The sequence below is a fragment of the Argiope bruennichi genome, chromosome 6 (assembly GCF_947563725.1).
Source record: "Argiope bruennichi chromosome 6, qqArgBrue1.1, whole genome shotgun sequence".
NCBI lineage: Eukaryota > Metazoa > Arthropoda > Arachnida > Araneae > Araneidae > Argiope > Argiope bruennichi.
The window spans coordinates 106,876,577-106,904,345 of record NC_079156.1 but is presented as its reverse complement, the minus strand read 5'-3'; the positions used below and the strand labels follow the sequence as shown (position 1 = coordinate 106,904,345).

The window sequence follows — 27,769 nt, the reverse complement described above, 5'->3', positions numbered from 1 at the left end:
TTTAAAGATTAATAAAGATATAATAATAATTATTATTATTTTCTATAACATTCATAATTTTAAATACTTTCTGTAATAACATTAAAAGATTTTATTCAAAAAAAAAAAAAAAAAAAAAAACTTTACATTACAAAAAAAATCTTACAATTGCATATACAACTGTAAAAACTCAACATACAGAGCTATTTGGGTAATCGGCAAGAAATTTGCAATTTGAGAAGAACATTGCAGATAAAATAAGCAACCAGAACTGGGTAAATAACTAAAAAAAATCAATACTATCAGATTCTTACAAATTCACAGAAAAACAAAAATGCAACTGAAGTAATTATTTTTCAATAATACTTTAAAATGTCATCTGAATTATTTAAATAATTTTATCTATTAATTAATAAGAACCCAATAAAAGATTTCAAACATTTATTTGCCCATCTTATAATAAATAATTATTTATAAATGCTTTTATAGGAACTTATTACAACATTGACTAGAATGTTTCACACAAATATATTTTGTACAAACATCCATAGCCTGAAGTTTTGTACAAATATCTAGCCTTCTTCACCTAAAATTTAGTTAAAAACAAATTTTTTTTTCTTCTTTTTTCAGATTACAGATTTTATAAAGGAAATTTCTTTGTTTAGTCGCTCAAAAAATGTCACAAAACTGAAACATCGACTAGATTCGAATTCTCAAATTCAAATTCATAAAACAAGCTTCCTTTCAAGAAAAGGAAATTCACATATTTTAATCATTCTACGCTAAATCTCATAAAGAAACAGATGTTATGGAAATGATTTACGGCTTCTAAATATATGGCAGAATTCACTATGAAAAATTTTTACAACACCTTGTTACCACATGCTTAATATTTAATAAAGAAAAATCATACAATAAGAGCTTTTCTTCATAATAAATGAATACCTTTGATTTGATGGTGATAATGGGGAAAGGTACTAATTTAACAACATGAAAATGGACAATAACTAGAAATGGGGAAAGAGAAGCATTTAGAAATCAATATCTATTACAAAATAAATACAGCCAGGAGAAGATTGTTTTAAAAAGTTTGGTGCAAGACAAGCACCAAGTAACAAATGGCATTAAGAACATTCTAATTAATATATACATAGCTATCTCGATTCCTTCCAAAAGGAAATTAGAAAGTAAAATAAAAATTATTCAGAATTATTTGATGACAAATTTCCATAATGTTCATTGTCAAATTCAAGAATAAGAGATCTTATGTAAGATAATTTCTTTTGGTAACGAGACACTAATTGACTACATTCTCTGTGCTGGGAATTTTCCAGGTACATTTTATAAACTTGAAACAATTTCAACAAAGCAGCCTGAAAAATAAAATTTTTAAAAGTTAACTTACTTATAAAAGTAAAATAATCAATACAATAAAACTTCTACACATTAATGAGAGTAAACCCAGATGTTAAAAATATTCTATAAAGAGTTTGGACAGATGATCTTCCTTTTGTTCTTTACATGCAAAGTTTATTTATTTATTTATTTAATTTGAATTTTTTTGAACTGCAACCATGAATCTTATTACTTGCCTTTTGTTTTCTTAGATTTTTTCACGCATTTTGGTCATTTTAATAATCTTAATGAACCACAAAAGAATACTAATAACATATAAAATGTATTTAGGATGTAAGATTGTCTTAAAAAAAAAAAACTTTGTAAATCTTAATTACATAAAATTGCAGGAGGAGGGGAAAAAATGCATTACAATGATTTCAGACATTTTTACATCTTATGAGAAGCATGGAAACTGGTTTAGTTTTTGGTTATTCCATGATAATTAATTGGATTTTTTTTAACGATTTCGCAATAATTTTTTTAAAATTACCTAATTCATTAGCTAATTTGAAATATTATTAACCAGAATATCCATCGATAACAATCCATCTAGACAAAAACATTATGCAGTAGTCAGAAATATATTTTTTGGACCCCTTACATTGCGTATTTGGATCGAAACTTTGAAACCACTCTGTAATTTTAATAACCAATTTTATTTATCTAGTTTGCTGCATTGTTTAAAAAATCTCTTTATTTACTATCTAGAATTTAGCAAAAATAATATATATATTAAGGGGAGGGGATATTACCTCTCATGCTCTTTATTTGTAAATCACACAAAATTAAAGAATTGGGTGAAATAAAACAAAACATTTTTGTTTATCATGATATAAAACATTTAACAATTATTTCAGAAGAAAACCTTACAATACAAGATTGCTTTTATTATTCTTTTATTTTTGCCAATTCATGTATTTAAACATCAAGTTGCCAAGGCCATCAGTTTTATGAAGTTAATCCTTAACAAATAAGGTACGACATTTTTGTACGGTTTAGAGTACATTTTTTAGCCATTTCACTTTCAGTGAACATGTGTGGAAATATTTCCAACATATCAATGAATGTATTATAGGACGAATGCGATGCACTGAGTTTTAATGTCAATAAAAATTCTGCTTTAAATTCAGGGTACGACTTGCCAAAAACTTCTTTGGGGGTTTCACTCTTCTTCACTACTTTAGTAATGAAGAACTGTTCATAGAACTTGTCTATGGTATGTTTTGTTAAATAATTCAAAATGCTATTTAAACTTAAAACTAAAAACACTCTTAGTCTTAACTCGAAGTACCATATTTAACTAATGAATTTAAAATGCAATCTGACAAAATGCTAAGACAAGATTTATATTAGAATGCTTTCTACAACTGTCTTAAGCATCTGCCTATAAGAGAAACTCCTAAATCTCAAACTAAATATTAATTCATTTTTAAATGAAAAGTATGCAAATTTCTCAACAGTTATTTTCATATGCAGAATTAATTATTTCCTGCACTTATTGCATACAAACAAAACAAATTTCATTATTTAAGAAAGGTAATTATTTTAACAGAATGAAATATATCCAGACTAATTCTTATTCAAATTCCAGTAAAAAAAATAATTTTAATGTACATGCATTAAAGATAAATTTTAAATCCAAGGTGGATATATATTTATATTCAATTAATTATTGCATGCAAAACTTAAAAGGAAAACTGGAAAGGGAATTCCCCATACTTTTGTTATTTTTGTCTTTGAAAAGCAATGTTATTTTAACTAATTTATTATTTTCTTCCCATTAACTGAATTAGAGATGCATAAAACGGTCAACAATTTCGATAAATAATTTTCTTTTAAAATTTAAAAAACAACTAAAACCTTTTTGCATCTTACTTCATAGATACATCGAAATAAAGTATTATTTACACTACACTGTTACAGAACATTGTATGAAAAATGAGACTAAAAAGTTTCATTTGTGTAAATACGTATTTGTACTTTTGTATCATAACACTAAATAATGTTTTCTTTTAAAGTTATTACACAATATTATGCTAGGCTGTACTATTACTATGTAAGAAAAACTGTGAATAATAAAATTTATACTGACCTTGAATGATTATGCTTAGTTTTAAATCTACAAAATTTCACATGTTTATTACTGACTCAGTTTTAACCAAGAATTACTATTCTCTCAAAATAATACGAGTAAATAAAAATAAAAAACATACAGAAGGAAACGTACAATAAACTTTCTATTTGATTTGCACCCCCCCCCCTGATATGGGGCTCAGGGCAACTGCCTCACATGCCCCTGCCTTAGTTAGGCTCTGTTTAAATTATTGTTCTTGAACTAAAATGTTCGAAATTGGTTTATTTTTGAACATTAAATTTGATGGTTTCGAATTTGAAATACCACCTCCTCGTTCATTTCTTTTAGATACAAAGTCAATTACAATTTTTTTTATGTGCAATTTTGTATGTTTCACTTTTTTGGCATGACTATTAAGTGCTAGTTTTCTCTTCAGTTTATTATCTTCTTACAAAGCCAGCAGTACACAACAAATGGACTCTGCGGAATTTCTAGAATCCCTTCAGCAAAATCAAGATTGATTCTTTTATCTGTCCAAATCGTATTAAATACGAATTTTGTTTAGTTTATTCTTTAAAAAAATTCTCCAATCTACTCTGAATGAGCTCACAATTTCTCAAATGACAAACCATTCAATAAACTCGCATGTGAGTGACTAATAACCACCAGATTGAATACTACTATTCCTGTTAGAGAAATGTATTCTTTCATATTGTTACAGAAGTCTCGCACATGCTCATTATCAGCAATTTGGGAATCTTACGGAAAAAGAACAATTGTTTCACAAATCAAAACTGCACTGATCTATTCAGAAAAAAAAAGGAGGAAATAGTAGGAAAAGTGCAAGTTTCGGCATTAAAAAATTGGAATTGTTTTGTTTTGTTTTTGGAAGCAATGACTATGATGTTTTATTCTTGCAACCTTTAAAGATCAGAATTTTTTAGATGGGAAAAAAATAATTAAGAAACTTAAACTTCCCTGTTTTTATAAATTTCAAATTTCTCTGCAGTTTCATTTTTTTTTTTTTTTTTGAAAAATTCCCTGTGTTTTTAAGATTTTCCCAGTGGCAGTGCAACCCTGTAATAAGCATGGCTTTTAAAATAGATTTTTTTTTTGCTATATTCAATTTTGATTTTTTATGTGCAAAGATAGACATAATTCCAAAAATGCATATTTCAAACTCATGATGTCTAAACAAATAAATCACGAAAAAAAATTTTGACGCTTACTATATATAAATGAAATTAAAATGCTATATATTGAAAGCTTCTATATCAATTTTTCAAGAAATTAAACACGAATATTACCCTTAAATCTAGAGATAAAATCCACACATGCTATATATTTCTTTAAAACTGCTCATTCAAAGAAATTCTTCAGTTTAAAGATTCAATTGTATGCACACTTTAAACGTTTCTTACATTAACATTTGATAGCTATCATATCAAAATAATTGGCCCTGCAGAGGGCCATTAAGATATGTTGCAATAAATAATTAAACAGAAACTGCTTACTTCATATTCTTGGGTTCCTTCTTTTAAAGTTTTCAAATTTTCTTCTAAATCATTCATTCTTTCAATTGCCTTGTTCACAGATTTTAATAATACTATGTAACTAGAGTATTCATAATCGAAAAGTTCTTTACATCTGTTTCTCTGCTCCAAAGAAGTAATTTTAGGAAATTTCCTAAAAGAGAAAATTTTCAATTATTCAATACATTATAATTCATACAAGTGAAATTCAGCATTAAATCTTGTAATATAATATATCTCTTCCTTAATTTTAGAGAAACTTAGTACACACACATGTTCTTTTAAAAGATGCAAAAGAAATATTCAATAGAACTGTCATTCAATTAGTTCATTCAACTATTAATTTGAAATAATATATGAATGAAAAGGGACTCTAAAATCATGCGACAAATTTACACACAGGAGAGAAAAAAAGAGATGGAAAAAAAAAAAAAAAAAATCACTCTTACAACAGAATGTCAGGCTGCAAAAGCAAAAAACTGCTACAATAAACTGTCTGCTAGAGAGTTTTAAAAAATGCCACATTTTAATTTTACAAAAAAAAAAATAAATTTGAATCATGGGATGAAGTTTAAGTGATGCTACAGCTCAATAAAATTAATATTTTTTTATAGAACATATTAAAAAAATATTTTATATATCGGCAAAACTGAAGTGTGGAGGCACACACGATTTTATATAAAGATATGAAAGGAAAGAAAAACATTGCTTAATTATAGCATTGCAAAACATCTCTTTACAAGAATTCTATTTTTTCATCTTCTTTTGACTGTGCGATGCCTTAACATAATCATTCCGGTCCACATATTTCTGTTCAAAAAGGTTTTTAATAAGCTATACCACGTCTCGAAATTTGTACCATGATTTTAGAAACAATCCTTGATGTAATCTTTGTGATGCATCCATTTCTTTTAATTCAGTGGCAAACAATCCTTTGCCTTTGCATTTGTTAGCTAACATTCTATTGTAAAAAAGATCTCTTAAAATCTCTCGAGGTCCAAAGTTTATCAATAAATTTCGTCTAAAATATTGATTTTCACAGTTTTACAAGTCAACAAGTTTTAGTTATAGAAGAATGGAAAGTTAGTGAATAGTTATAGAAGAACTGAAAATATTACAGAGTGTAGAATATTTTACTAATTATGTGTGTTAAGACCAGGAAATTAAATAAAAAGTTATATTTCTATCTTTTTTTGAGAAATATGTTTATTGACTCCAACAACATAAAATATTATTCCTCCTGTCAGTTAAAGCAATTTTCCAACTAGAACTACATTTGTATATCTAAATGTTTAGAAATTAGCTAGTGGACCGCAATATATATTTATATATATATATATAGAGAGAGAGAGAGAGAGCTGCTAAGTTGGTCGCAGTACGTGAAAAATTGATGAAATATTTAGATATTGGCGATATAAGCAAAGAATGTCCCCATTGTGGGGCTTTGAGTTTTGAATTGGAAGTAGGCCGATTGGAACATGTATGTTCTCATCATGCAAAGATTAAACTTTCTGCATTAAACAAACAGTCAGAGGAGATTAAAAACTTGCTAACTAGAACTGATGAATATTGCACACAGTACTGGGAAACAACGCAGTTTGATGAGAGAAGCCCCCTAGTATATATGAAAGCGAAATAAAAGTTGAGTTGACTAGAGGTGTAGAGATGGCAAGAAAGAATTGCAGTTTTTCGAAGTTACAGTCTTGTACTAGTTAATAACTGAATTTTTTTTAAAAAAAAAAAAAAGGTGGAGAAAACAAAAGATCTGCAGGATTCATAAATTAAAGTAGTTCAATTTTTAAAAAATTAAGCAACATTAAAAAATTATTTTATAGGCACAGACGACATGTTATTGAATATATATATTAAAAAAGATTAACAAAAAAAAAAAAAAAATTGAAATATATATATTTTAAAAAGATACAATTAATACTAAAATAAGACAGAATATAGAATATTTTTATTTTAAACAGGGATTCTTAAAAACAGCATTTGTGAAAAATTATTGATTACATATTAGCAGAACTTCCAATTCCTATTGATAGGAATAAAGAATTATTTTAAGTTACGATTATTTGGGACAACCATAAGTATGAAGATTTCACTTAATCTTTTTGACACAAATGTGGCGAGTTTTCTCTTGGTTATTCTTGAGGATTAACTCAATTATATGAACATCTGTTTTGGGATTATGTAAAAATCTTAAGTAAACAGTTTAAAATGACTAATATAAATATTTTTAAAAATCAAAATACTTACCTTCTAAAATCATTAGCATCATGATCTGCAGACTTGATAATTTGCTTAGATAGAATTTTATATATACTACACAGTATAGAATGTGATGATGAAGCAGAATGTGAAGGAGCAGAAGCAGAACATGAAGAAGCCGACGCAGAATGTGAGGATGAAGAAGAAGCAGAAGCAGAACATGAAGAAGACGACGCAGAATGTAAGGATGAAGAAGCAGAATGTGATGAAGTAGAATGCGAAGAAAGTTCTTGTGTTCTTGTTACAGGAGGTTCAGAAATTCTTAAGCAATCAGTAGGTACAAACTCTTCTTGTTTGTAAAATGGTTCAGGTAATTTCACAACAGCAGAATGTGAGGATGAAGAAGCAGAATGCGAAGAAAGTTCTTGTGTTCTTGTTACAGGAGATTCAGAAATTCTTATGCAATCAGTAGGTACAAACTCTTCTTGTTTGTGAAATGGTTCAGGTAATTTCACAACAGCAGAACGTGAGGATGAAGAAGCAGAATGTGAAGAAAGTTCTTGTGTTCTTGTTACAGGAGGTTCAGATAATTTCACAACAGTTGATGGAAAAATGTCTTTTTTACGAGTTTCTTCCGATTTCGGATTAAATGAATCCAAATTCTGAAATTCTTTTGGAGAAAGAGTAGGTTTCCCCACAATTTGCGAAGTATTATTACTTTGAGTCTCTTTCAGAAATGGAACTTTTGTTTTTTGTACCAAAGAAGAATCATTTCTAAAGGAAAAAAATGAACCAGAGTTATTTAAAGACACTCTATTAGCATCTAATGTTGTGTCATCAACTGTTGAAGACGGTGCTACTGGAGGACTAGTAATTTTCTTTACCAGGCAAGAATCTTTAAGAAGGACAGGGTTTGTCGTATTTATTACAGTGGAAGGCAAATAACTCTTAACTTCCGAATTGCTCAAACATAACTTGTTTTTCTTTCTCTTCTTCCTTTTATTCTTTTTACGCTTCTTCTTAGAAGATGGAGGAGATGTAACTTCAATGTTAGATTCTTTGGATTCAGAAGTAGGACTTGTGCTATTCTTAGGTGTGGAATTCCTCATCGCATATTGTGCTAAAGAAGGAAGACCTGAAATAAAGAGAATTCAGTAAACTATACATTAATCAATAATTATATTTATAGGTAAAAGTCTTATAATAAAGTTTTACAATCTTAATATAATCAGGAACTATACAATAAAGTTATAATAACAAATCCAAGTTCTTGGAGTTATAGATGAACTAGCCGCCTTTGGCGACCAGCCGGTTCGCCAATCTTCGTTAAAATTTTAATAATTAAATATTTTATGCAATTTCTACTTTAATAGCTTCTTCATCAAAATATTTTTAAAATTCAAATTTTGATTATCATATAATTCATTCATAATATTATAAAGGCCTTCAGTCATAACGTAATATGTATCTCTCCCATTTTCTGTTTGCACCCGTAGAATTTATGCTTTAAATTAAAGTGGAAAGAATTTATTCAATTAATATAATAATATTTTTTACTGAAACAAAGCATTTTTTTTATAATCTGATTACTGAAAATAGAGTCACTCAGCGTTTAAACTTTATGGGCACTAAAGAATATCTTTTTAAATTTATGTAATATCTCAAGAGTTGGTCAACAAAATTTTCTCAGATTCATCCTGAACAGATCGATTCATTAAAAATGTTTCATTTTAAATGCATCAAACACTAAGAAAATAAAACGAATCTTTTAAAATAAACGGTTGAAAACGGTAGAATTTATGCTTTAAATTAAAGTGGAAAGAATTTATCTTCAATTAATATAATAATATTTTTTACTGAAACAAAGCATTTTTTTATAATCTGATTACTGAAAATAGAGTCACTCAGCGTTTAAACTTTATGGGCACTAAAGAATATCTTTTTAAATTTATGTAATATCTCAAGAGTTGGTCCACAAAATTTTCTCAGATTCATCCTGAACAGATCGATTCATTAAAAATGTTTCATTTTAAATGCATCAAACACTAAGAAAATAAAACGAATCGTTTAAAATAAACGGTTGAAAACGGTAGAATTTATGCTTTAAATTAAAGTGGAAAGAATTTATCTTCAATTAATATAATAATATTTTTTACTGAAACAAAGCATTTTTTTATAATCTGATTACTGAAAATAGAGTCACTCAGCGTTTAAACTTTATGGGCACTAAAGAATATCTTTTTTAATTTATGTAATATCTCAAGAGTTGGTCAACAAAATTTTCTTAGATTCATTATGAGCAAATCGATTCATTAACAATGTTTAAATTTAAATGCATCAAACACTAAGAAAATAAAACGAATCGTTTAAAATAAACGGTTGAAAACAGGTTATAAAAAAACTACTTAAAAAACGATGTACTTAAAACTATAAGCATATACAAAAAATATATAACTAACATAAATACAATTTACTTAGAAAAGCATGCAACTAACCCAAAAATAATTTAAAACATCCATTGATAACGTTGCCATGGCAACAATCAGAACAGAATGCGCATGCGTGAATTTTCTTCGCCGGTTACGTAATGCAAGTACGTGATTTTTTCTATGCCAGTTGGGGTAACGCTATGCGGATTAGAAATTTTTAATTTCCTTTATTCTGTTTTATTTTAATTCAAAAGTACTTTAGAATGAATCTGAAAGATTGATTCATTAACAATGTTTAATTTTAAATGCATCAAACATTAAGAAAATAAACAGAACCGATTGAAATAATCAGCCGAAAAATTTTAACCCTAGCCTCATTACTGTTGGGAGAAAAAAAACTGAAGCCTTTCTCGTATGGTGCTGGGGATAATGGAAGATTTTTTTGGCGGAAAAGTTGGCGGTGGAGAAAATGGAAGATTTTTTTGGCGGGAAAGTTAGTTTTTAATTAATAATTAAAATTCTAATTAAAAATTCGAAAAAAGAAACCCCAGGTGCACATTCCCAACCTCCAAGGTATACATGCACCAAATTTGGTAGCTGTATGTCAAACGGTCTGGCCTGTAGAGCGCCAACACACACACACATTGAGCTTTATTATAAGTATAGATTAAATTAAGATATCCATTTAATAAAAAAAAATTAATGGAACTTTTATTTTTAATAGTAAAATAATAATTAAAAAAATTTAAACAATTGTTATTATAAGCAAATGTTATGATATGAAAGAAAAAAAAACTGAAGAATTAAATATATACCAGGGTTTTCTTCTTTAACAATTGTCTTCTGTTTCTTTTGGATAGGCGTAGAACCGGCAATGATTTCATCTACTAATGAGCGTTTCTGTCAAAAAATTATTGAAATGTTTAATTATAATAATGGTATTTCAGATATTTAAACAAAATTATTTATTAATTTTATTACTGAATATCATAGGAACTTTGAATTGGGTTTCAATTTAATAGAAGGAAAATAATCACAATAATTCTAAAGATTTAACATTTTACTTAAATAATGTTTGCTTTAAAAAAATTATATTAATATGAAAAGTGACGAGTTGAATAGAGAGACAAAAAACAATGTAATATGTAAAAATTGAAACAATAGCGTTTACATGATTCTATATCAACATTCCGAAGATAGTGATAAATAAGTCAATGCCAATTTTATATGGTAGAATGCATGCAAACATTTAATATTTTTAGTAATCAAAAGCAACAAACACATTTTAATAATATATATATATATATATAGTTTTTTTTTTTTTTACATTATTGATAGTTTAATAGTTTTTGGCAGCCTGTCATACAATGTAATCGAAATCTCAATGGATTTTTTAACAACCAAAATCAAAAATTTCTTACATTTGGAGGTAGAACATTTGGTGGATTTTGGGGTTCTAGAATTACACCAGTTTGAGACGCCTTTTGCTTCCTTCTATAATAAAAATATTAATTATTAAAAATAGGTTTTGAAAATAAATATTCTAAAACCAAATAATATATATCTAGAAGATAAAATTCATTCCATTTTATACCACATAAAATTTATTCCACATTATTTGTATAATCTGCAACAACGGAAAAAAAAAACTCAGTAACTTCATAATTTATTATTGCATCTTCAACACACTGAAAATTCTGGTGAATTACATGATACATTTAACATGTTATTATTGATAGATTATAACATGCTAACTTTGCATGCTGTCCATAAACTGCTTGATGGCACTTTTGAAAAGAATTTATTGAAACATAAGGAAAATATCTATACTGTTAAGAACTACTGAAAGAATAGCATAGCAATAGACATTTTTTCTGTTATGGAGCGTTTTATGCAATCGAAACATATACAAATGTTTCATATGTGAAGATTTCAAAATCTATAATAATAATATAAATTTTAAAAATGGCAGTTTTTTTTTTTTTTTGACGACCTATACAACCAAATTTTATATTAAATTATAAGAATCAAAATGTTTCAGATTACAACTAGATTAATAAACAACATAATTTTTTTAAATTACAATAATATCACACTTGCGATCTTATAAAGAGATATGCAATATATATTTTTTATAACATTTTCCTTGAGAACTTAAACTCCTCAATTATGTTATTATCTCCATTATTAGACTTGTTAATATATACTCAAAATTGTTCATGATTAAAATCTTTCATGTAAAATATTTTTAATGTAAAAACTATATTTACATAAAATATTGTAACATACAAATTTCTTGTATTATCTGAAACATTTTTAAGTAAAATTAGAATATTAAATGAACAGACAATATTTAAAAACTACTGATAAATAATTTTATCAATTTATTATATTAGTTCTGTAAATTTTGTTAACAAATACAGAATATTAGAACAATTATCTTTGTTCGATCAAATGACTTAAGCTTACTTTTAAACACAGTTAAATCATTACTTTAAAATCAATAAAAGAATTATCAAAAGCCAAATTTTTAAAAAAGAAACATTTTTAAAAATTATCGTAGAATAGTTCAAAACTTTATTAAAAAAAAATTATAGTTATTTTTTAATTAGTTTTTGTATTTTGAAAAATTAATATTCTTTTTCATGTTTTATATAATAATGTGTCAAGCCTGGTTGAATTTAGCCCAATTACTTACAAGGATAGCCACAAATACTTTTAATTATATTACAATAATATTTTTGTCTTTTAGAATATATTTTTGCATTGAATCAATTAATAGTTCATAGAATGCCCATACTTTTGTCAAATTATAATGTCCATGAATGGCTAACAGTAACTTAAAATTACAATTCAATACACAATACTACCACAATAAAGGGGTTAAAGTTTTTTAAAGCAATTAAGGCCAAAACAATGAATAGTCTAAGGAATTTGTTAGAGCAAAAAATTAATTTGACACTTTAACATATCCATGCACTTTTAAATTTCACTTTCTGCTTCCTCCATTAATATTTTGTCAGGACAATTTTTTAATTAAAAATAATCACTACTTTAACAAAATATAAAGTTTTTCTCAGAAGATATACATTAATCTCCCCCATCCCTGTTTTTATATCCCATGGATATGAAAATAAAACTTCAAAATCAGGATAGAATTTTTTAAATCGTAATAAATACAGATTTTGACAGAATTCATTGATAAAAAAAATTCTCGAATCTACTCTGAATAAGATAACAGTTTCCCAAATAATAATAATAAATAAATAATAAAAAACATTCAATAAATTCAGGTACTATAGATTAAACATCACTGCTTTGGCAGATTGAATGTTCCAAAAAGAGAAATACATTCTATTCTTTCATTTATATATCATCTCCTCCTTGATTCCTTTTAGATATAAAGTCTAATATTATTTATGCCCTTTCTTAGTGCAACCATGACAAATTTCTTGTTTTCCCTTTAGTTTATTATCTTAAAAAGGGAGCAGTACACAATAAATGCATTTTGCAGAACTTTTACAACCCCTTTAACAAAATCATTTGATTGATTTTTTTTGCTTGTCAAATTTGTATTAAATACAGATTTTGAGCAGCTCATTGTTTTAAAGAAATTCTCTAATCTACTTTGAAAAAGCATACAATTTCTCAAATAATCAAACCAATCAATAACTCAAGTATGGTAGACAAAGTATTTCTTCAAGTATTTCTGCAAATTGAAATGTTCCTGCTTAAGAAATACATTCTATTCCTTTATGCATTTATAGAAGTCTCACGCATGCTCATTAGCTACAATTTGAGAATCTCATGGTAAAACAACTGCCGAGCATATCGAAACTGCACTGATCTATAAAGAAAAGAAGGGGAGAGTTCCCATGTTACACAATTGTGAATGGTATTATTTCAGTTTTGGAAGCTATGACTATGATCATTTAGTCTTGCATTCTTTAGATAGCAGCATTTTTATATAAAACTTTAGAATAAAAATCTTTTTTGTTTTTATAAGATGATTTTTAAATTCCGTGCTTCCCCAGTTTCCAAGGTTATCCTGGTGGCATGGCAGTCCAAAAGAAGGATTGCCATTTATCTATTGTCTTTAACAGATACCAGAAATGTATTTTCCCCTAAATAAATCATCAAACAATTGTTGCTTAGCCCAGAAAAAGACCTAAAAAAAGTTGATTTTGAAATAAAGTTTTGAGGGAAGGGGTGAATCACCTACCTTTGAACAATTGCTGCATTTTCTGCTGAATAAAAACTCCAGTCATCTTCAACTTCTTTCCACATTTTGGGATCCAAATGAAATATATCATTCTTCAAAAAACCAACCTCATATAATATGACAATTAATTTACTCTTCTGAAATTCAGAGATACCCTCTAAAAAAGAAAAAACATCAGTAGAATCAGCATACAAGGTACCGAGTAAAGAAAAAAAAAAGGGGGGGGGATAATAAAAAATATTTTCAAGGATACATTAAAATATTGCAACCAATTATTTCCAGATTTAAAATCAGTGCACTGTCATGCATGCTTTTCTTTAATACATAAACATTCCCTTTTAGAATAAAAAATATATACATTAACATTTTTTTTATCTCTTATCTATATAAAAATTACAAAAATTTAGCTATATCACTTTTTCATGCATACATTAAACTTCAAATGTTCTTGGAGTTTGTACTAAAAATTCAAAAGATATAATTAAAATTACAAATTAAATGCATGAAAAAGTGATAAAAACATCTGATCTGATTTTTTGTAATAGCACTGATTTCGGCTGAATAATATGTGAGGAAAAAGGAAAAAAATTAATATCACTCTCTTGAGTAAATAGAATCTAAATGTTTTTAAGTCCTCTGTTTTCCAAATAAAAACAGATCTTTTCATACAGAAAATAAAGGAATACTTATCCCTTTGTATTTTTAAAATATGAAAGATAATTTTAAACATATAGTGTTATCTTATAAAACTCAGTATATTAATTAAAATGCAAAATAATTTTTAAATTTTAAATACACTTTTCTAATTTTCTTTCTTGAAATAAAATATAATGTTTGAAATGAGTAAATAAATTATGGAAATCACCGCCATCTCATACAATTTAAACATTAACTGGAAGTTTTAAAAAACAAAGAAATTCTGCACACAAAATTCATAAATTTTAAAACAAAATCATCAAAATACCAGAAATTACTTGCACAAAGTTACAAAAACAATGGCATGAATAAAGCTATCGTTTAAATGAGCAAGGTACAAAGTATCGGCATCATAGTATGAATTGGCTACACACAAATTTCAGAATCGTGCATCTTAAATACAAGTTCTTCACAATTCTATATAATTTAATCTAATATAGAATCATTAGTTTATTATTATAGCATGAAATTTCTAAATGGAATAAAACTAAATAAAAAAACAGAATGTAATATATGCCTACAGTTTCTATTGTATAAATAAAAGAAGACATTTTAATATTTTTGTTCAATAGAAACTTGACTTTGATATGAAAATGTATAAAATTAAATATACTTTGAATTCAACATACCTTTCATCAGCCTATCCAGAATTTCTGATTTTTTACAAGGTTTTAAAGCTAACATATGTATAATCCTTTTTCTGTTCAAAAAGAAAGGAACAAAAAATTAATTAAAAAACAAAAGAATTAAAATTATATATATATATATATATACACACACACAAAATAATAATTTTATACAGAAAAGTATGTACATATATGAATGACAATAAAATGCATCCTTGGTTCTATGTTAAAAAATACATTTCAGTTAAATAATTTCTTTTCAGAAAACTGAAAAAATAATAATAATCAAGAAACAGCAATTATTCCGTCTCTGCTTAAGAGGGTTGGGCTGTTCTTGCAATGAAAATTATTGAAAATGGAATTATAAATACAGGTTATTTTTTCTAGTCAAATATTCTATTTAATATAAAGTAAAATATATGTTTAAAATCTAACATAAAGTTAAAAGTGTCCATGAATTCATGGGCAAAAATGAATAATAGGTAAAACCTGTATAAAAAAGCTTTTTTTTTTTTCTTTTTGTATAGCAATGTGGAATTGCAAGATAAAATGTGTAGAGGGGGAAAAGAAAGTACTGGGAAAATGGAAAGAAAAAAAAAAAGGGGAGACACTTTGAGCAATATTTTTAGAACTGACATTATAAAAATCTAATGATGTAGATTAATTAAAACTGAATTTTTGGAAAGAAAAATATTGAATTGTTATGAAAATTTATTTAGCTGGCATTTTCAAATTGTCGACAAATTTTGAATGATATTACAGGAGCTTCAAACCATTTTTTGCTGCTGGAGAATATTTTTGTGGGACGAAGAAATTTATGATTTGAGAAAGCAGACACGCATCTTCTGCACAGAGCTGTAAATTGTAACGGAAGAGAGGAGCTTTGTCCTATGCTTCTACAGTAAAACTCATTCATAAAAATTTTCCCATTTTTATGCTATCAGCATTACAAGATTGGTTCATTCCAATCACTCCAGGAACTGCTTGCATGCTGCTTCCCTCACCATATTTCTTGATTTTTGTGCCAACATTTTTACTTTCTAACTCCCTATTGCTATACAAAAAATGCTTCTTTACATTACTTTACGTATCTTTAAAGTTTTAGTTATCTTTAAAGTTTAAAATCAGGGACACACTGAATTAAAAAAAACTGTTTTCATTATAAAACAACAGAAACACATTTATTTGTAACAGCAAACTGAAATTGCATTGTGTAGCAACAATCTTCAAATTCATAACCAAAAATTGGTACATTAAAAAAAACATCCAAAAATTATATGCAAGTTCAATAATTACAAAATATTTCCATTTTAATAAGTAGAAATAATTTTTTAAATTATTGAAAGAACTTGAAAAATAGGTCATTTAAAATCAAAAATATATGTTACCAAGAAAACAATTTTAACAAACACATAAAACTTAAAAATACTCTAATATAAATTATCATATACTATATATGAAAATTTTAAACATTTCAGGTAGCCAAATGCAAACACTGCTTTAGATTTTTATACCAGAATTAATTTATATTTTCATTTAAAGTCAAGGAAGAAAGAAGCATTGTTAAGAAGTAATAATAGTTCATACACTTTTAAACATACCTTAATGGTTGGCTCACAATATCAAAACCCTTATAGGGCATAAACTTTTTCTTTTCATTGCCATTTATGGTCACAGAATTAGGTGCATTTGTGCAAGTTCTTGAGCGTTTTACTGCTACTTTCTTGGCCCCTATTTTTAAAACAGAAATAAATTATAATGTTTTATTGAAATTAAAACAAAATTTTCTCACAACCTTACAAACTTTCTGTCCTGTTTTAGTTTCCACATTCATAAATGCTTGACACAGAAATATTATAAGAAAAATTACAAATTAGAAAGGAATGAAACAGCTAATTAAGCTTAATTAAAAGAAAATTTTAAATTTCATTTAAACACTAGAGAAATAAAATACTACATTGCATGTAATAATAAAGATAACATTTTTGATGGAATAAGAGAGTTTTTTGCAATTATTCTGAATTTGTATGATCATTAATTCTTCAAGTGATTAAACTTGTACATAATAGTGACAATTTTTTCAGCTCCTCCTAAACAGTTTCATATTTATATCTTTCCTATGTTAATCTCAGACAGATTTTATAACATATCAAAAAACTGCTATGTATCCAAATTTAAATTCCTCTCTCACAGTTGAAATTTTTCAAACTGAAACAAGTAATTATTTATATAAAATCATTTAAACATAATAGTAATGAATAGGATAATATAATTAAATTGTAATTAAATAGGATAATATAAAACTTAATGGAAATAGACTAAACTTTAAAATGTGACTTTTTTATTTTTCCCGTTCAAGATTTTGTAAGATTATAAAAATAACTTTGCATGTACTGCCATGCATTTACCTTTTAACAGCCTACCTTACATTGATCAAACTTATATAAATTCATGATTATAATTAATATTTGATGTTTACTTTTAATTTACCAAATTATTCTTTTAAGAATATACCCCATCTCTTCTCAAAAGCACAAGATACATTCCCCCAAAATGAAAATTAATGGAATTTGCTCATATCATTAATAAAGTACTTAAGAATTAACTTATTTTTATTGTTTACCTAGCCTTTGATAATTCTTTGAGTTAAAAGATGCGATTTCTTGCTAATTACTTTTTTTTTTTCCCTTCAAATTTTTGCATCATGAATATTGGATTCAATGTAAACTTTGACATTCTTTCAGAAAAAATCATTAGCTATTAAAAAAATGAAAACTTCAGTTCAAATTAATGCTATTAGCTTGCTTAACAGAGATGTAGGTAAATAGATGTCCAGAACCAGATATTAGAGAATCTTCAGTAATAAAGGATACTAGACAATAAATTTTATACATACTAGTAAGTGAATTCGGCATTTCAACTTCTCTGCACCTAAAAATAAGAAACAGAAACGGGTTAAAAATAAAACATTGAAAATAATTACATAAAAATCTTATAAGTATAAAATTTAAAACTATTACTTACCGGTTTATTTTACGTTGATTTGCTATTTTTGATCTAGTTTTTTCAAAACTATTAACACTCGGCTTAATATTGATTTTTTGTCGCTCCACAAGGGCTACAGCTTCCAATGTTCTAAAAATCCAATTTCATAAAATTAATGTAAAAAAATTTAAAACACAAAAAAACCATTACATCCAAATGATATTTTTATAATAAAAATTATAATCAAACTAATCCTTAAATCATTTATAAATTTATAATTTTTATAATTTCTATCAAATACATACAATATTAAGAGTTATAATTTCTATCAAATATATACAATAATAAGAGTTTTCCCCATATAAATATTTTCATGTCAATGTTTGATAATTTCAACTTAGTATTTTATATTTTTAATGAACAAATTTTCCTTACCATTTTAAACATCACTCCATATTTTTTTTTCTACTACAAATATAATTACGAAAAAACAAAACAAGTAATAAGCATGCAGCCGCACAATTTACAATTTAAATGCAAATTTTAAAAAATGGCAAATTTTTGTTTTATATTCATTAAAAACTAAATATTTCTACAGAGAGAGGACAGATTACACAATGCTATAGACAGGAAGATTGTGGACTAATTTCATGTTATATAAATGAGAAAAATATACAAATCAGTACGATTTGAAATAGTTGGCTTTTAATTTTGAAGTAAACTTATATAGAAAGATCAATATTTAAACAAGTTAATAGAAATTCAAGTACTTTTTGAAAACACTGGAAGACAATATATCATATTGCTTTAAAATTTAACAAAACTCATCAAATAAAGAATTTTATTCAATAAACTACTTTAAAAACTTTTTTTCTGAAAAAGCTTTTCTAATGAATTTTTTTCTAATGAATATGAGAGAACATTAAGCTATTTCACTTTTCTCTCACATTATACCAAAATATTTATATAATATTATCAGTTTCTGCAGAAATATGCTAGAATTCTTAAGCATCCACATATAAAATTTCACATTTATCCTCCCTCCCAATACTATGATTCACAAGAAAACAAAAAATATGATTATATATATATTTCCCACCTGTTCTCTGTTTCCTGGACACAATAAGTTGAATCGCGGCCTGCTGTGCTACCTGTAAAGCTGAAATTAAAAACTTCATCCTTTCCATCATTTGGTATTCTTATAACCTGCAATATAAAAGATTGTTATTAATCAATAATTAAAACTTAATAAATAATTTAATATAATAGTTAATACAATAATCCAGTAAATAATAAGCACTCCTTAATGAGTTTTTGTATAAGAAAAGCAGCACGTAAAATTTTCTTGAATTTAATATAAAAAGTATAGTGTCTATTAATTCAACATTCTGTCATTTGGGAGAATTAAAATTAAATTATTCTTGTATTTAGATTTCAAAATTAAAGTAATTTGAGAATCTTATCCCAAAATCCTTAAGCAGAGTTCAAACTTTTAGTTCTTATAATACCGATTTTTTTTTAAAAATATTTTCTTTATTTCCCATTTAAGACAGTTGGTGTGTTATCTATAAAAACATAAGTACTTAAAATTATAGTCGTAGTAGTTACATAACTAGGAATTAAAATAAGAAGGGGGGGGGGGGACCTGAAAAAAAAATTTTTTTTTAAGCCACTTTTAGTAAACTTTTACTTTATTGCAAAAATCAGTTAAAATTTCATTTATTTTAATAAAGATAAATTTCTATACTGTATTATTTCACTTTTTATACTGTCTTATTTCACTCTTTAATAAAGAAAGTAAACATGGCAATACTTACTCCAGTTGAATCATCAAATTTTATTGTCAGCTTGGATGAAGAGTCATTCTGAAAAGAGAAAGTAAAAATTATGGACAGTCTCTTAAATTTTTATCTCAATTAGAATTATGCATAGTTTTCTAAATTAAAATTACAGTAAATATAATATCAATGATAGAATTAATAATGTCAGAAAGGGAAAAAAATTAAGATCGGAAGGGGAAAAAAAACTTAGAAGTATATCTCACTTAATAAAATGCAAAGAGTTTAAAATTTAAAACAATGTTAAATAATAATTATCCAAAGAAGGTACTGATTTTTCCTTATTGCATTAATAAATCCCTTAATTTTTTTACTCAAAAATTATGATTAAATACATAAAAATATTAAATATCATCTTAGTCATAATTTCAAATTACTAGCTGCCTTTAGTGACCAACTTGTTTACTTAGATTATTGACTTTTCAATCTGTAATAAAGGTGTTTTTTTTTAATTCGCTTTGTTATTTGATATGAATTGATAAACATGAATTAAATTGAATCAATTTACTGCAAATTGAAAAGTATATGTATAATGAAATAATAGTGGAAGTGAAAATCCTGTTATGGAGTTAATGACTAGCAAAAGAATGCGATTGAATGTTTTGATGCCTGAATTTAAATTTCAATGTAACATTTAAAAACACTGAGCCTCCAACTGAATTAAATAATATTATTAACATTAACAGATAAAAAGCAAACCTACTTAATGAAATCAATTTCATTTCTGCAATTTTTTAAATCTTAAAATGATCGAAATACAATTTTTGTAAAGTAATTGTTTTGGAAGATTTGAACATCAATTTCCATTAAGAAGTCGGCGATTACCTATCTGATGATAATTAAGCCTATTTTTGCACTGGATTAAACTTTCTATTTGAAGTTTACTCCTTTTCTTTCTTTCCTCTAACAAAATGGACTATTTTGACACCACAGTGAATCCTTTCCAAAATATTTAATAATATTTTGCAGCTGCATCAATTAGCTAAGAAAGGTGCTCAATTTAATGCAGCTATAAATATATTCAATGAAGCAGTCTAAAATTTGTATGATATTTTGATTACATTTGTCTGCTGCCCATCAACAACAAGTAATAAGGGCGATTTCTGTGGGACAAATGTTAGTGTTTATTATATATAGATTCCCCTTACAATATCTTGTTATATGAAAACTAAATTTTGTATAAATGTAATAAAAAATCAGTAATCACAAAAATCACTCTGAAAAAAATTGCATTAGGAAGGCTGGAGGGAGAGGCAAAGAAGGTTACAACTCTCATATTTACTTAAAATATACATTTAATAATTTTCTATATGCTTTATACTGATATGATTATAAAAAATTCCCACTTTAGACATAGTTTCAAACAATTATTGTGGACAAAAGTTTTTTCATTCTTATTAGTCTTTACTAATTTAAAAAAAATACAACAAAAAATGTGAAAACTTAATGTACTGTTCGTTTCAGTATCCTGAGACAACCACTTTTCGACGATTTTAACTCACTAAGGGATGAGACGAGAAAGGATGAGCGCATTTGCGGAATTCCTTGTCATTCTTTGACCTTGATTTCTACTCTATCAGATACTTTTTTGTTCCATTTCTTTTCATGTTTATGCAAGTATCATGTTGTTTCTGATTTCATTATTTTAATTTAGTCTACGAGTAATCCGAGTTTAATTTACTGTTAAATGTAAACATCCCCTTCTTTCATCTATTTTGAAGAATTAAACCCATCCTAATACAAGAACAAAAGCTCAGAGGGTTTTAGAATCCAATGGCAAAACAATATTAGATAAATTTTAATCATCTTAGTAGTGTGCAGCCTAAATACTGACTAACACAGAAAGTCTAAATACTGAAACACTGCACTTTTAAAAGATGGTAGTAAAACATATCTAATCATCAAAGGTACAAAAACAGGAATAATAACATATACAGGTACAATAACATATTTATTAATTTGATAAAGTCTAAATGTAAATAGATATTTGAATATTATAAACAGAAGTCAGAAAATTATGAAATAAATACACACCAAATATGAAATAAAAATAAACCAAATATAAAAGCATTAAAAAAATGGAAGATATCAATAATCTTTTTAATTTGTTAGATAACTTTCACTGTCAATGCTATTTAAATCAATTTATTTTTATTTATAATTTTAATATATTTTATTTTTAAAATATTTCAGAGCTCATTTAAGATTGATATCTAAATCCAATACCAATATCTAAAATCCAAAAGAGCTGAAAATGATATTTTGATTAACTTGTTCAGACGTTGGTCTGAAAAATTAAAAGATGTGTTTAAGAAAAATATAAAAATATTAAACTCGCCTAACACACTACAACATATAATGTTCTGAATTAATGGCATTCAAACCCTATCATTCAAAAAAAATTTATACTAAATTAATATCGATACAATTAAACAGCAACTTAACTTTTTAAAAATTACTTGATTCAAACTTCCACAAAAAAAAATTAATAAATAAAATAAAATAGCACAATATTACATTAAGGAAGTATAATTATTAAATTAATTTCAAACTGTTTATTTAAAGAATTAAAACTCATCTTATTTAATTTTAAAATGCAAAATTTACTTGAAGTAATTATTAGAAAAACAAGCGGATGGAAAAGTTACAGTGAAAGATACCACTTTTTTTTATGTCAAAATAAACAATCCATTTCAATGTAATTATCTGTACAATAATTTCCAAAATAAATTATAATTTGAAAATTACAATAATTACAATTTATTTAATATTAAAAAATAAAACTCTGAATAAAAATTACTAAAAAAAATTTTCCATCTAACATGCAAATTATCTCAGTTTTAAATAATTATTTAATATTATCATTTTAATCTATAAAATAATTTTTAACAAGAAATCTGATATCATAAGTATAAAAAGAATCACAATTGATAAACAGTAGAAAAAAAGTAGTAAAATAAAAAGTAAAAATAAAATTTAAAGTGATTTATACGTTTTTTGATTACCTCTATTTGTTTATTGTTATCCTCTTTCGTTTATTTGAAAATAAAGCCGAGTGTCTTTTAAGATACTATTACAATTTAAATACTGTTAATGTATTATGAATATTTAGAAAACAGAAAGTACATCTTAGATCAAAACATATCTGTACTACAAATAATGAAAGGAAATATGAATGAACAAGCTTATATATATAAAAAAAAGGCTAATATTCTTTAATCTCTTGAAACCTGAATTTTTTAAAACTGACTAAAAAATTTGATTTCAAGATCTTTTACTTTTGTTACATCTCAATTGTTCATGGAAAAAAATACTTGTTGATCAAACAATTTTAAGTCCCATAATTTTAAAGTACACATATGTGTACCTCAGATCTTAAGCAAGTTAAAGTATCCTTGATAAAAAATAATATTTCTGGTTGTTTAATAGCTATGCTTTTCCTATTTTAAGGCCTTATAAGTGAAAAAAAATACAAAAATTTATTATATTAATAATTAATTAAATCTTATTTTGAATAAAATTTCAAAAAAAAACCACTAATTTTTTTAATATTACATAAGTAGATTTTACATTTGACTCCACCCCTAGATTTACAACCCAAATACCTGCATTTTGATGCAGATATATCGTTCATGTCTTGTAGTAGATGGCTTGACATATCAAGTCTTATTTCTTTTAATGGGGTAGGCACAATTTCTCTTCCTCTTTTAGGAGTATTTTCATCAGATGGTGGTAAAGTAATCTCCAATGGCCTTTTAGTTGCATTTCCATCATTTGATGACCATTCTTCCATTAAATTGTTTTCATCCAAAGATGATTTTTTACTTTTTCTTAATTTGCTTCCTTGCTGGGGAAGAGAATTCCCTCATATTTCAACAGGGACCGAATTATATGCTTTCAAAATTGCAATAAGGTCATAATATTTTAGGCTTCATTCCTGACATCTATGCTTTTGCTTTGACACCATTTTATAGTATATCCAGCAGTTAACGATTACTAAATTTATAAAATGTGTGAATACTAACGTTGCCATTTTTTGTCCTTCCTGTACATCAGTAATGTGCAAAATAATGTTTGATGCCTATCATGTGCAGATTATATGCCTTTACAGTAGCAGATAATTTTACATCAGCTTTTTGTTTCCGTTATTTTGACCATCTTCTGCCTGTTTCAAGTGGCTCATTATCTATGCATACGGAGAAAAGAGTCACAAATTTATTATCTTTCTACTTGACAAGGCACATTTTACTATCATCTGTGAACCATTCATCCTCTTCCTCTTTTAATGCATTTGTCTTCCTCTTTTAATGCATTTGTCAGATTTCATTATTTTCGATACATGAGAAATTCTATTGTTTTCCCTAAAATCACTTTGTTCTAAAAGTTTAATAATCTCCTCTAAAGTTAAAGCTGCTTGATGTGAAAAAATCATTAGCTAATGAAATTCTGTACATTCTACATATGATGTAGGATTGAAATATCAATTACTGACTACAAGACAGCTATAAAATAAATTTTCTTACTAAAGTTAAAAAATAAATATTTTTAAATTTATATCTTATTACATTATAGAACATAAGCATTATTTATTATTAAAAAGATATACAATATATTCTAGGACAAGAAGTAACAATTTGAAAACAAGCGCTCAAAAGATAAACATCACAATGGATCACAAGCAATCAGGAAATGGGCATGAAAATCTCTGAGGTACACATATGTGTATCTTAGTTAAATTTATATTTTCACCATTTCTATTATAGATAAGAAGATATACTTTGGTAATGACATTTACCAGACACTAAGTATTTTTTAAAAAAATAAATATGAATTTATTTTAATAATAAATATTTAAAAAATGAACTTGTATTTGCTATGTTTTCTCCTCAACGCCATTTTCTTAAGTCTCTAATTAATAGCGATGGATATGAAAAAAATACCAAACTGTAGTACTATTTATTGATGAAAAATGCAAGCTACATTCATAAATGTTGAAATGCATGCATTGTTCTGTTAAAATTTTACTTTAGCAGATAAGAAAAATGATAAAAATTGCAGGTTTGTGTACCTCAGGACAGAAGAGGTTAAACACAAAGTAAGTAAACACTTAATTTTGAGATCAAATGTAGCATTTTATTCGACATCTTGCAAAAAAAAAAAGCATAGTATATAATCTATGGTTTATCAAAAATAATTCTTGATGAAAATCTTCAATGTACAAATTGAAATATATACTTACATGTATATATCCATCACATTAGTATTACAAATTGAGTGAATATGTACAGCATAGAAAAATCTGCTTTTAAAATGTTTTTAAAAAATTGTTTTGAAAAATTCAAAAAAATTAAACAATTTCGTTTAAGCTAATTTATTACAACAAAGCTATTTTAGAATAACTCTAACTATCAGTAAAACAACATTTGTTTTCATATCGCAATATTTCTTATCAAAATATTGATTTTCAAAAAGGAATCTAATTACTTGAAATCAAACAATAAAAAAAAATTTGTAATGTTCACAATTTTTTTAACATTTCAAAAATCTTCAAGGATTTTAACATGAGCCACTTACCTGGTTAAGAGCATATTTTTCAAGTAAGCTCAAGACATCATCGGACATCCTCATAAGTATAGCAGATTTATTATATTCGTTATGACTAACTAAATCAATCTCTCCAATATTATCCATTTTTAATTAATATAATAACCACCACGTGGTTTAAATATTAGAAAGGAAAGAATTCATACACACTCTCTACTTTACAAAGAGCATACAGAAGGGACGCAAACCACGCCGGTTACCGGTAAACGCTGAGACTCGTTAACCGGAGGACGCTTGAACCCCCCATTTGAAGTTGAAAGGGGGGGAGCAGTCGGGGGAAGCAGCACTGGAGGACGGATTTCATTCCGGTAGTGATGGAAATGGGGGAATCGATGTATGGTTGCTTACGGAAAAGCTTTTATCGCGCATTTTTGGAATGTATAGGTTGGAGTGTGGACGAATGTCGGGTGGATCTATGATGAAGGCAGACCTTATTTATGCACGATCTTTTTTAATAAAAGAATAATACCGTGTTATAATATATTTATTTTCGCTCATAGTTAAGTTTTATGAATCTAATTTTTGATTAGAAATTAATGTTGACTGTGTCTGAGAACAGTGGGGAAAGCTGAATTTTCTACAGGCGCCTTCTATTTATAATTAAATGGCAAGAAACTAATATGTTAACTCATAATTAAATTCTATCTTCTATTGGTTTGTTAAATGAAATTTAAAGTTTTCACAAAGTAATGGAATGAACTTACAAGTTTCATTTAAATTTTTAATGGAAGCTAAAAATGATGCTTTATTCGGAATACAAATTCGATGTAGTTTTAATTTTATTTCTTGCAATTTGGCTGTATTCATTGGAAAGTATTTTAGTTTTTTTATACTATTAATTTTAATGCCCATATTTTGTTTGTTTGTTGTTGTACAAAGCTAAATGTTTTTTTTTTAAAAATTAGCTAAAAAAATTTTTAAATGATGCTTTTAAAAAATTATATATATTTTTTTACCTAATTAAGTAATAAATTAGTGTTATAGAACATTTAAAACATTTTTTATAACTGCAGGCATGCTTTGATTTTGTTATTTGCTAGTATTTATAGTAGCAATAAAGCATTTTATATTTTGTGGTCTAAAAATTGCAATAATAAAAATCTGTAATCTCTTTCTTCCAGTTTTGTCCATTTTTTTTTTTTAATGTTGATAATGTGCAAGATGAACTCTTTAAAATTTGTTTTCAAATTGAATAATTCATACTTGTAAAAATATGCATTGTAAAGATATATATATATATAATTTTAGCTAAGTTTTTGATAAAATATAGCTTATTCTCTGTTAAGAAAGTATGATAACCAAAAATCCTCAAAGGAATCATCAAAATATTCAATATTTTCTATTTAATAAAAACTAATTTTTGTTTTGTTAAAATAAGATTTATATTGAATTAAAAATTATATGCATAAGCTGATTAATATTACATGATTTTAAAAAGTACTTTTTCAATACATATATTTCTTATTCTAATTTATTAATTTTTTTTTCATAAATGCTTAATACATTTATTTATGCATACAGCAATTTAATTCTTCTTTTAATGCTAAAAATCAGAATTTTGATTGAAAGTAGCCAAACTAAATTTGAAAAGGTAATAGAATCAATTATTTCTAATTATACGATTGGTGTAATAATATTTTAAAAGAAAATTTGTATTAAAAATTCTAATATCATGGATAAATTTGTTCTAAATGTTGAATTTTCTACTTTTATAATAATGCACAGAAGTTAAAACTTTTAAAGAAAATTTGGAATGTAATTTTTAATTTCAAAAAATAAAAATTATTTTTTAATTTAATATAAAAATATTAGTGTATTCTAAATTAGTCAATAGAATTTTCAATTAAATTGTAAAATATCATTTGTTAATTTTTGCATAATATTTGTCATATTTTATTCAACACTTACATTTTCTCAAGAAATTTTTCTTTTTCTTAGTTTTTTTAAGCTTAATTTCTTCTCATTTTGATTTTCAATAATAATTCATGAAATAAAAATTATTTGCTTCACAAGCATTCATTATTGTAATATACAAATGTATATTAGTTAACCAAACCATTAACAAAATAAACATTTACTCCACCTTAAAAAATGCTATACTAATATTGTTTTAACTGATTCAAATGAGTGGATAAATACCATGTGATGAATAGTTCTGAGATATTGTGTAAAAAA

The 27,769-nt window shown here is 26.0% G+C and overlaps 1 protein-coding gene across 1 annotated transcript; it reads right to left on the bottom strand.

Moving 5' to 3' along the window:
* Positions 1-375: 375 nt before the first annotated feature.
* LOC129972122 (RNA polymerase II elongation factor Ell-like) lies at positions 376-25,790 on the bottom strand. The gene is made up of 13 exons (XM_056086119.1): positions 25,565-25,790; positions 19,970-20,017; positions 19,252-19,358; positions 18,192-18,302; positions 18,064-18,098; positions 16,769-16,898; positions 15,171-15,241; positions 13,846-14,002; positions 11,045-11,117; positions 10,439-10,523; positions 7,243-8,329; positions 4,966-5,137; positions 376-1,352 (listed from the first exon to the last, which is right to left on the bottom strand). The coding sequence occupies exons 1-13, from the start codon at positions 25,679-25,681 to the stop codon at positions 1,179-1,181; spliced, it is 2,367 nt and encodes a 788-aa protein (XP_055942094.1). The 5' UTR covers positions 25,682-25,790; the 3' UTR covers positions 376-1,178.
* Between the last annotated feature and the right edge of the window lie 1,979 nt (positions 25,791-27,769).